This window comes from Lithobates pipiens, unplaced genomic scaffold (genome assembly GCF_037356315.1).
Source record: "Lithobates pipiens isolate NorthernLeopardFrog02 unplaced genomic scaffold, aLitPip1_a1.2 Scaffold_25, whole genome shotgun sequence".
NCBI lineage: Eukaryota > Metazoa > Chordata > Amphibia > Anura > Ranidae > Lithobates > Lithobates pipiens.
Window position 1 is genome coordinate 2,564,473 of NW_027507787.1, and position 14,456 is coordinate 2,578,928.

The following is a 14,456-nucleotide window of genomic DNA, read 5'->3' on the forward strand; positions in this document are numbered from 1 at the left end:
CCTGGTAATGGACTGTGGGGGAATACCAATGCCGTTTTTTTTTTAATGACTTTTATGTGTATTGCGGGACCGACAATTCATTATAGCCACAAGTACTTTTAAATGACTTTTTTTCCTTTAGAAAGGTCATTTTGTGCAGGGACTGTTGTAAACACGGGAAACATGCGTCACTTTATATGCATACTATAGACAGCCCCCAGGTATGAAATTTAAAGGAATATTTCACTTTTATTGTTTCAATTTAAGCATTATTAAAATCACTGCTCCTGAAAAAACTGCCATTTTAAAAACTTGTTTTTGCATTGATACATGTCCCCTGGGGCAGGACCCAGTTTGCCAAACACTTTTTATGACAATACCATGCATATAAGCCTTTACAATTAGCACTTTTGTTTATTCATGTTCATGTCCCATAGACTTTAACAATGTTCACGTGTTCGAACAAATTTTTTGCCTGTTCGCATGTTCTGGTGCGAACCAAACTGGTGGGTGTTCGGCTCATCCCTAGTGAATATCATCACAATCTCCTGCTATGTTCCCGCAGGGGAACCCACATCCAATTCAGACTAGTGTGAACCCAGCCTTAGGTTTTATTATCAAAGCAATTGAACAAGTTGTAGTTAGAAGCTATTTGGTTACTACGCACAGCTCCACAGATTCTGTGGGCATCAGTTTTAGTAAATCTCCCTCACAGTCTCTTCTGCCATAAAAAGTCTGCCGGTGAACACTTTTCAATAATCTAACTTTAGGCCAGGTTTAAGAACAAAAATGTGATATATAGCAGGGTACTGTCCTTAGATTTGGTGGCTGCATTTGTTTTCTTTTTGCAAGTACAAAAAATTATCTAGAAATCTAGTATTCTATAACTTCAGGTTGACAACACTGCTTCTCCATAGTTACAGTGCAGTCAGTGAGCATTATTACCTTAGAACACAAAGTGTGTTATTGGAAGAATCAACAGGTGAAAAAGGAAAACAAATGCCGCCACCACATCTAAGCACTGGTGAGCTTATTTTTTACCTTCATTAGTAGTGATTTCACATTGTAATGTAACTCATTCGATTTATTGGTTCTTGATCTGTTTCCTATTAGCTCTTGATTTTGCTTCCAAATCAAATTGTTCATTTTTCCATCTAGGGAACAGTACTTGGGTCACTACTTGTTCTGGATCGTGACTCAACTCCTGTCTATCCTCCAGGGAGCAGTCACAACAAATACAGTGAGACCATCATCAACAATGAATCATTTGTACAGGAAATGTTCCAGGTGAAGCGTGAGCTTAGCGAGTATAAATTCTGGTCAGAAGGCTACGGGATCCGAGGAACACTTCATGAATTTAGTAAGAAGATCTCTGTTATTATAGCAATTTCTCATTGGAAAAATAATTCTCACTTTAATATATTTTTAATGAAAAGAATGGCATTTTACAAAACGAGGGAAATAATAATATGTTAACATAATTTTATATTTCCACATTCCCCCTTATGTTTTCCCCAAATAGAACAAAACAATTACATTGATATAACATGCCAATGTATTCACTATTAATGTCAATATATATATACACATATATTCATACACAGAGAAAAAAATGGAAAACGAATTCTACATTCCTTTAGTTGTTTTTGATTTTTTTTTTTTTTTAACATGTATATATTTATTTTATTTCTATGTATTTTATTATTTTTTATTTATTAATATATTATAGATTTTTCATTTTTTGTATTCTGTTTTTTTTTGTATTGGTTGGTTTCCTGTGTTAATTTAATAACCATTTGTAGGTAATGCCTGAATTTTTTGGCAGCCATAGCACATCAGAAATTAGATTTATGGATTCTCTGGAGAAGATCAGACATGAGTATTCTGGTGCAGAGTTTTGTTTGCGAGAATACAGAGACTGGTAGAAGGACCCTTAAAGAGGAAGCAAAGGCACTTTATATGTATATTTTTTTTTAAATGCAACCTGCAAGGCAAAGGCATAATGAGCTAGTATGCATAGCATACTAGCTCATTATGAATAACTTATCTGAGAACGAAGCCCCCGGAGCGGTCCTCCTTCTTCATCTTCACCGCTGCCACGTATCCCAGAGTGACTTCCGGGTCTCGCTGCTCACATGCGCACGGGAGCCGGCACGAGCGGCATATCGCCGTGATCTGCGGCCTGCTCAGTGCGCCTGCGCGGCACTGTCAACGGCGCATGCGCTGTAGACAGCGGTACCTGTCTTTTTGTAAATATCTCCTAAACCGTGTAGGTTTAGGAGATATTTCTTGGACATACAAGTAAGCCTTAATCTAGGCTTACCTGTAGGTCAAAGTGGTTTGTAAGGGTTTACAACCACTTTAAAACATATCTAGTTGGGCTAATCCACTTTTCTTTTTTTTTTTTTTTTTTTTTATTAAAAATTTTCACTCATATATAAGGGGACATTCAACATAGTCCAACGTGTGGTAGAACATATGAGAGAACATCAAGTGTAAAATAACAATGAATAGCACACTGATATATAAACTGGCTATCAATGCACTGCCCAGCCAACCCTCACACCCCATATGGGATCAGACTGCGCTAGGGGTAGCCGGAAAGTTTGGCCTGTTGCTTCCGTTCATTTCAGAGTATTATAAAAATGAGCTATTTTAACAAAGAACTTTTGAGTCTATGACCCTGGGCCATGGTTGACTAATGTTTAAACAATAGAAACCGTAAAGTAAGGTGAGAACGAACCATTTATTCCACACCTCACCAAAGATATGTTTTAGAAAAAAAACACCAATAGCCAATAATTTTTTTGCCTGAAGAGGCTTATGGGTGTACTGAGGGGCTGGTCCACTTTTGGTTCCTTAGGCTCCATTCACACTTGTGCAACTTGGCATGAAACTTTGGACATCAACATTGCATGGCAAGTCATTCCCCAATGTTTACCAATAATACCATTCATATACAGTATGTGCGACTTAAATTTGCAGTACCTTTAAAGTAGTTCATGCATTACTTTGATGGGACTTTCATGCAACTTGAGGGCCATAGACTTCAATGTTAACCATCAAAAGTTGCATGAAATTCGTACCTGAAACTTATACAATGCAACAGTTGTGCAACAGTTGTCCATTATCACTGGCCAAACCCAAAGTTGTATCCAAGTTGCACCCATCCAAAGTTGCATAAAAGTTGCATTAAAGTTGCACTAAATTTGCACTCCAAACTCTTTGCAACTTTGGAGTCATACAAGTGTAGTGGAGAAGGATCTGGACATTTTGGTAGAGCATAAGCTTAATAACATGCAATGCCGAGCTGCAGTTTCCAAAGTGAGCAAAGTCCTTTTTGTATTAAGAGAGGTATGGACTCCAGAGAGAGATATCATTTTGCCCCTGTACAAATCATTAGTAAGACCTCATCTGGAATATGCAGTTCAGTTTTGGGCACCAGTTCTCAAAAAAGGATATGGGGAAACTGGAGAAAGTGCAGAGAAGGGCAACCAAACTGATAAGAGGCATGGAGGAGCTCAGCTATGAGGAAAGATTATAGGAACTGAATTTATTCTCTAAGAAGAGGAGATTAAGGGGGGATATGATCAACATGTACAAATACATAAGGGGTCCATATAGTGAACTTGGTGTTGAGTTTATTCAATTTAAGGTCATCACAGAGGACAAGGGGGCACTCTTATGTATAGAGGAAAAGAGATTTCATCTCCAAATACAGAAAGGCTTCTTCACAGTAAGAGCTGTGAAAATGTGGACTAGACTCCCCGCAGAGGTGGTTCTGGCCAACTCAGTAGATTGCTTTAAGAAAGGCCTGGATTCTTTCCTAAATGTACATAATATAACTGGGTACTAACATTTATAGGTAAAGTTGATCCGGGGAAAATCCGATTGCCTTTCAAGGGATCAGGAAGGGGTTTTTTTCCTGCTGGAGCAAATTGGATCCTGCTTTATTATTTTTTTGCCTTCCTTTGGATCAACTGTGGGTATAGAATTGTGGATTTTTTGTTCTTTGTTTTATTGGTTGAACTGGATGGACTTGTGTCTTTTTTCAACCTGACTAACTATGTAAGTGCCCTTTCACACTGAGCCGCCCAGGGCGTCGGCGGTATAACGCCGCTATTTTTAGTGACGCTTTACTGATGTTTTTGCGGCGCTATTCGGCCGATAGCGGGGCACATTTAACCCCTGCTAGTGGCTGAAGAAGGGTTAAAACTGCCCGCAAAGCACTGCTACACCGGCGCTTTGCCGGCGGTTCGGTGGTGTTGCCCATTGATTTCAATGGGCAGGGGTGCTTTGGGAGCGGTGAGTTCACCACTCCTAATGCGCTCCAAAGAAGCTGCTGGCAAGACTTTTTGTGATGCCCTGCCAGCGCACCACTCCAGAGTGAAAGCCCTGGGGCTTTCACACTGGAGTGAAAGGAGACACTGTTTCAGGGCGCTTTGCAGGTGCTATTTGTAACGCTATAGCACCTACAAAGAGCCTCAGTGTGAAAGGGGTCTGAATGTCAACGGAGCCTTAAATGATTTTGAGACTTTGTTCAGCCCCCAACCCCTGGCTATGCCTGTATGGAATTCCTGATGCCAAAAAGTATGAGCTCTGTCCCAACAGATTTTTTCCCCAATTATGGAGTAACTTCTGTGCAACTCATGGTGACAGTCTCATTTTGGGGTAGTAATGGAAAATAGGCTGTTTTCTTTGCAAGGGAAGTTGCACTTTGCTAGGCTGTTTACATTGCAAGGGAATTATTCACAGAGCTTAGTGAACGAGGTGAAGCTCTGCTGACTTCCATCATCCAATCATGTGCAAGTTAAAATGCTCCCTTTTGTTTTCCTTGTATGTGATTGGGTGTTATTTGCAAAATGAATTGTCACCTCATTCCCTAAGCTCTGGGTCACTATCCCTTGCAAAGTGAACAACCTATTCGCTTTTAGTAAATGTGTTTATATAGTCTTTTTTGCCGTGTGTTTCATTAACCACTCCACCTCCGGAATGTTTAACCCCCCTCCTGACCAGGCCATTTTTTACGATACAGCCTTGCGTTATTTTAACTGACAATTGCGCGGGCATGTGGCGCTGTACCCAATTAAAATTGATGTCCTTTTTTTTCCCACAAATAGAGCTTTTTTTTGGTGGTATTTGATCACCTTCTGTGTTTTTTTTGCGCTATAAACATTATAAACATTGAACAACTGTCAATTTTGAAAAAGAAAAACGATTTAATTTCTGCTCTAAAACACATCCAATAAAATGTAAAAAATCAATTTAGGCCAATGTGTATTCTGCTACATATTTTTGGTAAAACAAATCCCAATAAATGTATATTGATTGGTTTGAGCAAAAGTTATAGTGTTTACAAACTATGGGATACGTTTATTTATTTATTTACTAGTAATAGCAGCAATCAGGGACTTATAGGGACTTATTGCGGTGGCCAATCAGACACTAGCTGACACTTTTGGCACCTTGATTTAATCAGTGACAGTGATCAGTGCTAAAAATATAAATGGTCACTGTACTAATGACACTGGCTGGGAAGGGGTTAACACCAGGGGGCGATCAAAGGGTTAACTCTGTGCCTAGCTAATGTTACAGTGTAGTGGGGGAGGTGCTTTTACTAGTGGAAGGCATAGATCGGTGTTCCTGCTTTACAGAAACACAGGGTCCATGCCTTCTGTACTGGCAGAACGGCAATCTGCCTTGTTTACATAGGCAGACTGCCATTCTGTCAGTGTACCGAACGATCAGCAGGTGGCAGCGGATATTGGGTATCGGGACCCGCTTATCAGCTCCCAATGTGCAAAATCACAAAAGGTGTGAGCCGCCGGCGGTGCACGCTCCAGCCCGATTCCCAAAAGTGCAGGTTCATGTATATATACGTGATCCCGCGCAGCACAGCAACCCTGTAGCAGTAAACTCGCTATGGGGTAGTCAGCAAGTGGTTAAAGCATATTTAAAGCAAAACAATATATTATTTCAGCTTTTTTGGAAGAGATGGATGCATCGTTTTTTTTTTCTTTCTTTATTTTTACCTTGTAATGCAGCAAATGACACACATCCTGCCCCTTTGTGTCTGCATTCACTTCTCAACTGTACGTAACTGCCTCCATTAAACTGCCTTTAAGCCCTCATTCAAATTGGAGCGACTTGTCAAGCGATTTGACAGGTCAAACCACATGAAAAGTCACACCCTATTGTTGGCAACGGCCATATTCAAATCAGTGTGACGCCAGCTTTGCAGGGCCGCATCGATTTGAAAAAGTAGTTCCTGCTTTACTTTTGGCAATTTCAGGTGCGACTTTCATAGACATCTGTGCATGAAGCCGCACAGATATTTGCCATAGACAGCGGTGCCTGTCTTCGGGCAAATATCTCCTAAACCGTATAGATTTAGGAGATATTTCCTTAATCTAGGCTTACTTGTAGGTCAAAGTGGTTTGTAAGGGTTTACAACCACTTTAAGTATGTTTACATTGTGTTTTCGGTGCATTATACAAAGTACAAGAGACCTGCAGATCCATTACTTTTTTCCTGTTCTAACTGTGTTCTTAAAGTGATTGTAAAGGATGTTTATTTATTTATCATAATAACAAACATGTTATACTTACCTACTCTGTGCAATGGTTTTGCACAGAGCAGCCCCGATCCTCTTCTGTTGGGATCCCCGGCCAGTGCTCTTGGCTCCTCCCCTCTGCCAAATACCCGCCCAGTAAGCCACTTGCTAGGGGTGCACTCATGCAGGCTTGATCCCAAGCCACACTCTATGTAGTTTGGTCCATGCCCCCCTACTCCCTTGTCACTGGATTTGCTAAAATCAATTTGATTGATTTTGGTAAATATTAACCCTTTTTACTTTCTTTCTTTTCACTTCCCGACCAGCGCATGCCGATGTACGTCGGCAGAATGGCACGGGCAGGCATATTGGCGTACAGGTTACGTCCAATCTTAAATTCCGCCCTGCCATCGTTGCTCGCGTGCTTGTCGGGACCCCCGTGAGTCCGGTTGCGGGTCCTGCAGACTCGATCGCCGCGGGCATACCTGCGATTGTCTCACGGTGCCGCTGAACTAGGAGATGCCGATGTAAACAGCATCTCCCCGTTCTGCCTAGTAACAAGTGATGCTGATCTCTGCTCCATGTGATTGGAGCAGAGATCAGTGTTCACTAAAAGAAAGCCCAGCACCCCAATAGTTAGTAACACACCCCTAGGAACACTTAACCCCTACACTGCCACCCACTGGTTAACCCCTTCACTACCAGTGTCATTTACACAGGAATCACTGCATTTGTATAGCAGTGATTGCTGTATAAATGACAAGGGTGCCAAAAATGTGTCAAAAATGTCCGATGTGTCCGCCATAATGTCACAATAAAAATCGCTGATTACTAGTAAAAAAAAAAATTATTAATAAAAATGCCATAAAACTATCCCCTATTTTGTAAACGCTATAACTTTTGTGCAAACCAATCAATAATCGCTTATTTTTACCAAAAATATGTAGAAGAATACGTATCGGCCTAAACTGAGGGAAAAAAATGTTTTTAATATATTTTTGAGGGATATTTATTATAACAAAAAGTAAAAAAAAATGTGTTTTTTTCAAAATTGTCGCTCTATTTTTGTTTATAGCGCAAAAAATAAAAAACGCAGGGGTGATCAAATACCACCAAAAGAAAGCTCTATTTGTGGGAAAAAAAGGACGTCAATTTTGTTTGGGAGCCACGTCGCATGACCACTCAATTGTCAGTTAAAGCGACTCTGTGTCCCGAATCGCAAAAAGCGGTCTGGTCTTTGGCCAGCAAAATGGTTCGGGGCTGAAGTGGTTAAATAGTGACAGAGTCACTTTTAAGTAGCGTAAGAGAAAAAGCATGTATGCAATGTTTTTTTTTAGAACTGCCAAATCCGCTAAAGCATTGTATAATATGCCTTTTATATGTCCATAACAGAGCTGCTGCTGAAGGAAGGAGTACCCATAACCAAAAATATGTCCATACAAGTCATTGTTTTGGTGAATGATACAGAATACCATAACCCTGGTGGAGTCGTACTGTTGTATTTTAATGTCACCATCCTGCCGGTAGAAATTCAGTTTACAGATACCACTTACCAGTTTACTCTGAACCGAAATGCTAACCGCTTCGCCCAGGTAAATCCTAAACATAATGTTGTATATGCATGCATAGTGAATGGTCTGCCAGGTGTATAAAACTGTACGCAACTGTTTTGCTGAAAATCTACTATAGCTATGGTGTAACAATGGTCAATTTTATGCAGGAATACAATAAATATGATCATATAATCTGGATCATACAACTGATGATCCACTTTAAATGTTAACTGTAAACAAAACAACTAGAGAATCCAGTAATATACAATATATTGTCAAAAGTATTGGGACACCTGCCTTTACATGCACATGAATTTTAATGGAATCCCAGTCTTAGTCCGTAGGGTTCAATATTAAATTGGTTCACCCTTTGCAGCTAGAACAGCTTCATCTTTTCAAGGAAGGCTGTCCACAATGTTTAGGAGTGTGTCTATGGTCATTTTTGACCATTCTTCCAGAAGCATATTTGTGAGGTCAGGCACTGATGTTGGATGTGAAGGTCTGGCTCGCAGTCTCCACACTAACTCATCCCAAAGGTATTCAATTGGGTTGAAGTCAGGACTCTGTGCAGGCCAGTCAAGTTCCACCACTCCAAACTCAGTCATCCATGTCTTTATGGACCTTGCTTTGTGCACTGGTGCGCAGTCATGTTGGAACAGGAAGGGGCCTTCCCCAAAATGTTCCCACAAAATTGGGAGTATGAAATTGTCCAAAATGTCTTAGTATGCTAACGCCTTAAGAGTTCCCTTCAGTGGAACTAAGGGGTCAAGCTTAACTCCTGATAAACAACCCCAAGCCATAATTTCCCCTCCACCAAATGGGGTCAAGCTTAACTCCTGATGGCAGGTTTATAATATGTTTAATTTAGTAGAAGGTGGTAAAGAATGTAGGTGTTGGGAAGTGTCCCCACCTATGCCTATCTAATGCAGCTGAGGCAGGGTTGATGCCTCCAGTTTTGGTTTAATGAAGTATAGAAGGGTAGTCATGAGTAGTTTGAAAAGTGGAGAGGAGGTCTGATCTGAGCCCTTGCAGGAGAGTTAGGCCGCGTACACACGCGGGGACTGTTCGCTCAACTTCCGCTGAACAGTCCGCTGAACAGTGTTTCGGCGGACAGTCCGCTCGTGTGTGGGCTTTCAGCGGACAGTTTCAGCGGACAGTCTGCTGAACAAAGTTTTTCGGAAATTCCGAAAAACTGTCCGCTGAAACTTTGTTTCAGCGAACAGTCCCCTCGTGTGTAGGCTTGTTCGTCAAACTAAGTTCCGCGCATGCTCAGAAAGGATTTACACGCCGAAGTTTGCATTGCAGTGTATAGGACGTCGTTTTCTAGTCCCGTCGTACGTGCCGTTCACGTCATCGCACACGGTTTCAGCGGACTGTTTGTTCGTCGTGTGTGGGCAAGTCCGTCCATGCTAATTTTGAGCGGACTGTCCGCTGAAACTGTTTGACGGACAAAGTTGAGCGAACAGTCCCCGCGTGTGTACGCGGCCTTAGGGTCTCGGTTTGGATTGTAAAGTATCCATTATGCAGGCCCCATCAGGATAGCTGGAAAATTCTAAGAAATTAAAATCCTGTTGGTAGACAAGACATCTGAATTAAGCGAGTCATGCAGGATGGAATATGTGTGTCTATGGACTGTAGTGATACAAGTTCTATGCAGTAAAGAGGAGTTATATGGACTGAGTCTCTTTATTCCTATAGAACGGATGATAAGCTCATACCTCGGGAGCAAATAAAGGGACTGGCCTGTCGGGAAATGGGTGTTAGCCTGGTGAAGGTGGGTCGGCTGACGGCAGTGGTTAGATTAGTTCCCCTGTAAGACTGTGAGCCTCATAACCAATGGCCGTGGTGATTTTTGGGTTCAGGTGTTTGGAGTGACCCCTAATAGACTGGGGCTTACAACTAATGGAATCTGATTAGGTGTGTGTTTCCTAACGTGGCATGTGGAACAAAAAGTGTGGAGCTACTCAAAACCTGGCTGTTGTAAGTCATGAGCTTACATGTATCCAGGATGACAATATGAGCTTTTCAGCATCTAGGCCAACTATTCTCAACCAGGGTCCTGTGGAACCCTATGGTTTCTCCAGATGTTTCTAGGGGCTCCTTGATCTATGGCTGACTGACTTCCCATCTAATAATGCCTACATAGTTTCGGGTCCAGCACCATTTGCCAGATATCTTTTTTGCTGTCAGTAAAGGATGCATGCCTACTACCACTGTAACGGGACATTCTTTGCACTGACCACCAATGTAAGGGGCATTCTTCCCATTGACCCCCAATGAATTAATTTTAGCAGGGATTCCCTGAGACCTGAACATTATTTCAAGGGTTTTGCTGTGGTTAAAAGGCAGAGAAAGTCTTCTGTAGTTGTACATTTTATCTGCGATATTTTCCAATTGCAGTGTAGGCTTTTTTTAATTAAATATTGATGGTAGAGTATTAATATCTGAAGTGCTCCTTTATGTCTTGATGTAGAATACACATTGCCATCCTCCGGGTGACCTTCATTTCTTGGCTGACCACCACTTTACAACTAATAAATGGACTGTTCTTTCTTTTTGGGAGAGTTTGTGTTTTCAGCCATGGATTTATTGTTTTTTGCAACTCTAATTTGTACTCACTGCAGAAACCAATGGACATCTTGGACACATTTAACCATGTCAGCAAAATAAAACCATTGGAAGAGTTCCCATGACCTCTTGTTCTGGCGACAACTGTAAAAGTAATGGTGGTCACCAGGACAATAAAAACATTGCCCAATTAATGTATAAATGTATTGGTGAAATCGTGTCCAGAATCCAGAAAATCTTCTTTTTTTTGAGCTGTTTGTCTTACATTCAATTTGATTGCAAATGGCATTTTCTGAAGGTGTATTCTTTAAAGTGAACCTGCCAGTCATTTGAAGCCCTCCCTGACAGACGCCACAAGTTTCCTTGCATTACTGTTATTACCCAATAAAGCCTTTTATGTGTTTGTTTCTGATTTAGGTTAATCTCAGTAAGAAGCCTTGACTTCTGTATTATTACTAGCAGGGGCGGACTGACCATTCGGCAACTCGGGCACTGCCCGAGGGCCCCGAGCCACTAGGGGGCCCCATCAGGGTTGCCAGCCTTAGTAAAACCAGGGACAGTATTTTTTTACATCTGTCTCTGAAATGTTCCTTACTGACATCCTTTTGGTCTAAAAATTCAGAGATTATAGCTGCCCCAACTCTCCAGTACCTTCTCAGCCAATAGAAACATGTCTGTGTATATTGTGTCATTGTATACTGTGTGTATGTTTGTGTATACTGTCGGGCCCCATAAACTCCTATTGCCCTGGGGCCCCATAACCTCCTATTGCCTGGGGGCCCTATAATCTCCTATTCCTGGGGGCCCCATGAGTTGACAGTCCACCCCTGATTACTAGCCAGTTGCTATTCCAGTCCAGTGGGCAGTCAGGGTGCCCCCATTGAACAGCAGTATAGTAGTTGCCAAGATTAGTCTGGAAGCTAGAGTGAAGCTAAATCAGATAGGTGCACAGAGGAACCTTTCATTGTTAATGCAAATTATAACAATCTTGTGGTCATCTGCTGTTTGACAGAATTGCTTTCTTTTAAAAATTCATGGATGACAGGTTTGCATTAAAGCTTAGGTATAGTTAAACTTTTATTCTGTTTTGGATGAAGCAGTAAAGAATTAAAGCTGAACTCCAGTGTTACATCCAGTTTTGAACAGTTGCACAGCCTGCTCTCCTACACAGTCTGCTTACTGATTTCACTGCACAAGGTGAGCTTCTCATAGTGTGCATTTTGGAAGTTGCAGCAAATCACATAAAGTGCTCCTCATTTCTTGGCTGGAGGACATCCAGCATCATCTAGCCCAGGGATCCTCAAACTACGGCCCTCCAGCTGTTGCGAAACTACACATCCCATGAGGCACTGTAAAACTCTGACATTCACAGACATGACTAGGCATGATGGGAATTGTAGTTCCTGAACAACTGGAGGGCCATAGTTTGAAGACCTATGATCTAGCCGTTCCACTCCAGCCTTACCCACCCTGGCCCATTCTTGTTTACTTTACTGGATTTGTGTTCTTTCAAATATAAGGCTAAGCATCATGTGAGCTTTATGTAGGCTGGTCTGCATGCAAATGCCGTCTGTCTAGGAACAACTGCTCCTCCACACTGATATCCACCCATCAAGACATTTTTATATTTGCATAACTCTTCCCAGGAGCCAGCCCACTACTTACGTTAGGGCTCTTTAGAGGAGAACTGAGCCATGGTGCTTTGATATTTTTAGGAAGCTATGTACAGCACCCAGCTGGTACTTCTTGCCAGCCCCTATATGCTTGCTTTGCATAGGGAAGCACAGAGACCTCACTGACATCATTGATGACATCATCACTGCATCTAAAATAAAGTCATCTTGATGAAGGGGAGGAAGGAACTGAGTAAGGCAACATGTATGCATAATAAATTTCAGCTTTAAAACCTTGGCCAGTTATTTTCTCATCACTAATTGTTTCACAGATTCAATAGGAAGTGAAAGGGAATCTGTACATAAAGAGGGGAACCATTTTAGGGTTGTCACCAGGAAAGGTTTCACCATTGGAAGAGTTTCCATGACCTCTTGTTCTGGCGACAATTGTAAAATTTTGGATATTTCCTTCACTTTCTGTCACAGTGACGGTGGTCACCAGGACAAATAGAGTGGTGGAATCTCCCTAATGGGGACTGAGGCAGCAATAAGAACTTGACAGGGGTTCTAATACATCAACTTCACTTTTACTCTATTGAAAAAAAAATAAAAAATCATAATAATCCCATTTACCATGAAAGGTAATTACAGTAAAACCTTGGATTGTGAGTAACTTGGTCTGCGTGTTTTACAAGATGAGCAAAACATTTTTTAACTGGTATTTCTTCTGTTTTCCCTCAGATAGGAAAAGTGTGCATTGAAAACTGTGAACTATTGAAAGGAGTCAATGTGACTTACACATTACAGACACCAAACAGCACACGTCTCATTGCTATCCAAAAGGAAGCAGAAGAAATGTTTGCGACTCTGTATGTTCATGACTCGGTTGCTTTGGTGAATCACGTTGGAAAGGAATTCACGTGCAGCGTTTCCGTATCCAATGTGGAGCTCAAGAACCCAATTAAAGCCCAGGTTACAGTAATATTAGTGGGGATACGTGAGTATAAACTCATTTTTTTTTATATATTTTCTACAAGGATGAATACTTGAATTGTACAGCATTAGGGCCCATGTACACCTTCATTTGAGTTACAGTACATTGCATTAAGGCAGCCATTAAGTTTAGATGGGTCCTCAACATACAAAATTGTACATCTGCACTATTTTGCATCACACCACAACACAAAGAGGAGAATGCTTTGTGCTTTTGGTGTATGCTATTTGCGATGTGTTGCATTGACAAAAATAGGGCCGGTCTTATTTCTGCTAATTATTATTAACGTTTTTGCATTGAGGTGCACGTTAGTGCAGGTACATTTGGTGGTACTGTATATGTTTATTGGTATGCCATTTTTGATATGCTGCTCTGGGTGAACAGTACATTAAATATATATTATGTATACCAGTATAGTTTGGCAGTTTAGTATGCAATGCAATGGGTGTAGCTACAATATATGTACAGCCTGTATCAAAGACTATATCATATATAGTGGGTGATTTATTAAGCAATCAAAAGGCTCCTCTCTTTCACAACATACTAGACATGTGCAGAGTAAAATATTTCGTTTCGGAATTTCGTTTTCGTCCGAAAACTTAATTTATTTAGTTACTCCCGAAATTCGTTTTTATTTATTTCGTTTTTCGTTCAAAAATTGCATTCGTCCGAAAATCCACATGAATTACGGTCGAATCTGTCTTGGAAGGCTTATGGTGTCTGTCGAATGTATAAAGAAGATTCGACGGAGCTAACTATATAGCATACTTTAGAACCCTATTAAAGTCTATGGGACTCCAACGTTCAAAATCTAAAGTGCTAATTTTAAAGGCTAATTTGCAAGTTACTGTCCTAAAAAGTGTTTGGGGACCCGGGTCCTGCCCCAGGGGACATGTATCAATGCAAAAAAAAGTTTTAAAAACGGCCGTTTTTTCGGGAGCAGTGATTTTAATAATGATTAAAGTGAAACAATAAAAGTGTAATATTCCTTTAAATTTCGTAGGGGGGGGGGTTGTCTATAGTATGCCTGTGAAGGGGCGCATGTTTCCCGTGCTTAGAATTGTCCCTGCACAAAGTGTCATTTATACAGGAAAAAAAGTCCTTTAAAATCACTCGCAGCTATTATGAATTGTCGGCTCCGTAATACAGAGAACACTCATTGTTTGAAATGGTAAGGGGGTACAAAAGTACCCCTA

General features: G+C 41.0%; 1 protein-coding gene across 1 annotated transcript in view; it reads left to right on the top strand.

The window, feature by feature from the left end:
• Positions 1 to 14,456, top strand: part of RET (ret proto-oncogene) — a 158,914-nt gene that overhangs the window by 90,735 nt on the left and 53,723 nt on the right. The window contains exons 5-7 of the mRNA XM_077453957.1: positions 1,138 to 1,339; positions 7,925 to 8,124; positions 13,008 to 13,263. Of these exons, the coding sequence (XP_077310083.1) occupies positions 1,138 to 1,339; positions 7,925 to 8,124; positions 13,008 to 13,263 (658 nt within the window). The remainder of the gene's footprint in view (positions 1 to 1,137; positions 1,340 to 7,924; positions 8,125 to 13,007; positions 13,264 to 14,456) is intronic.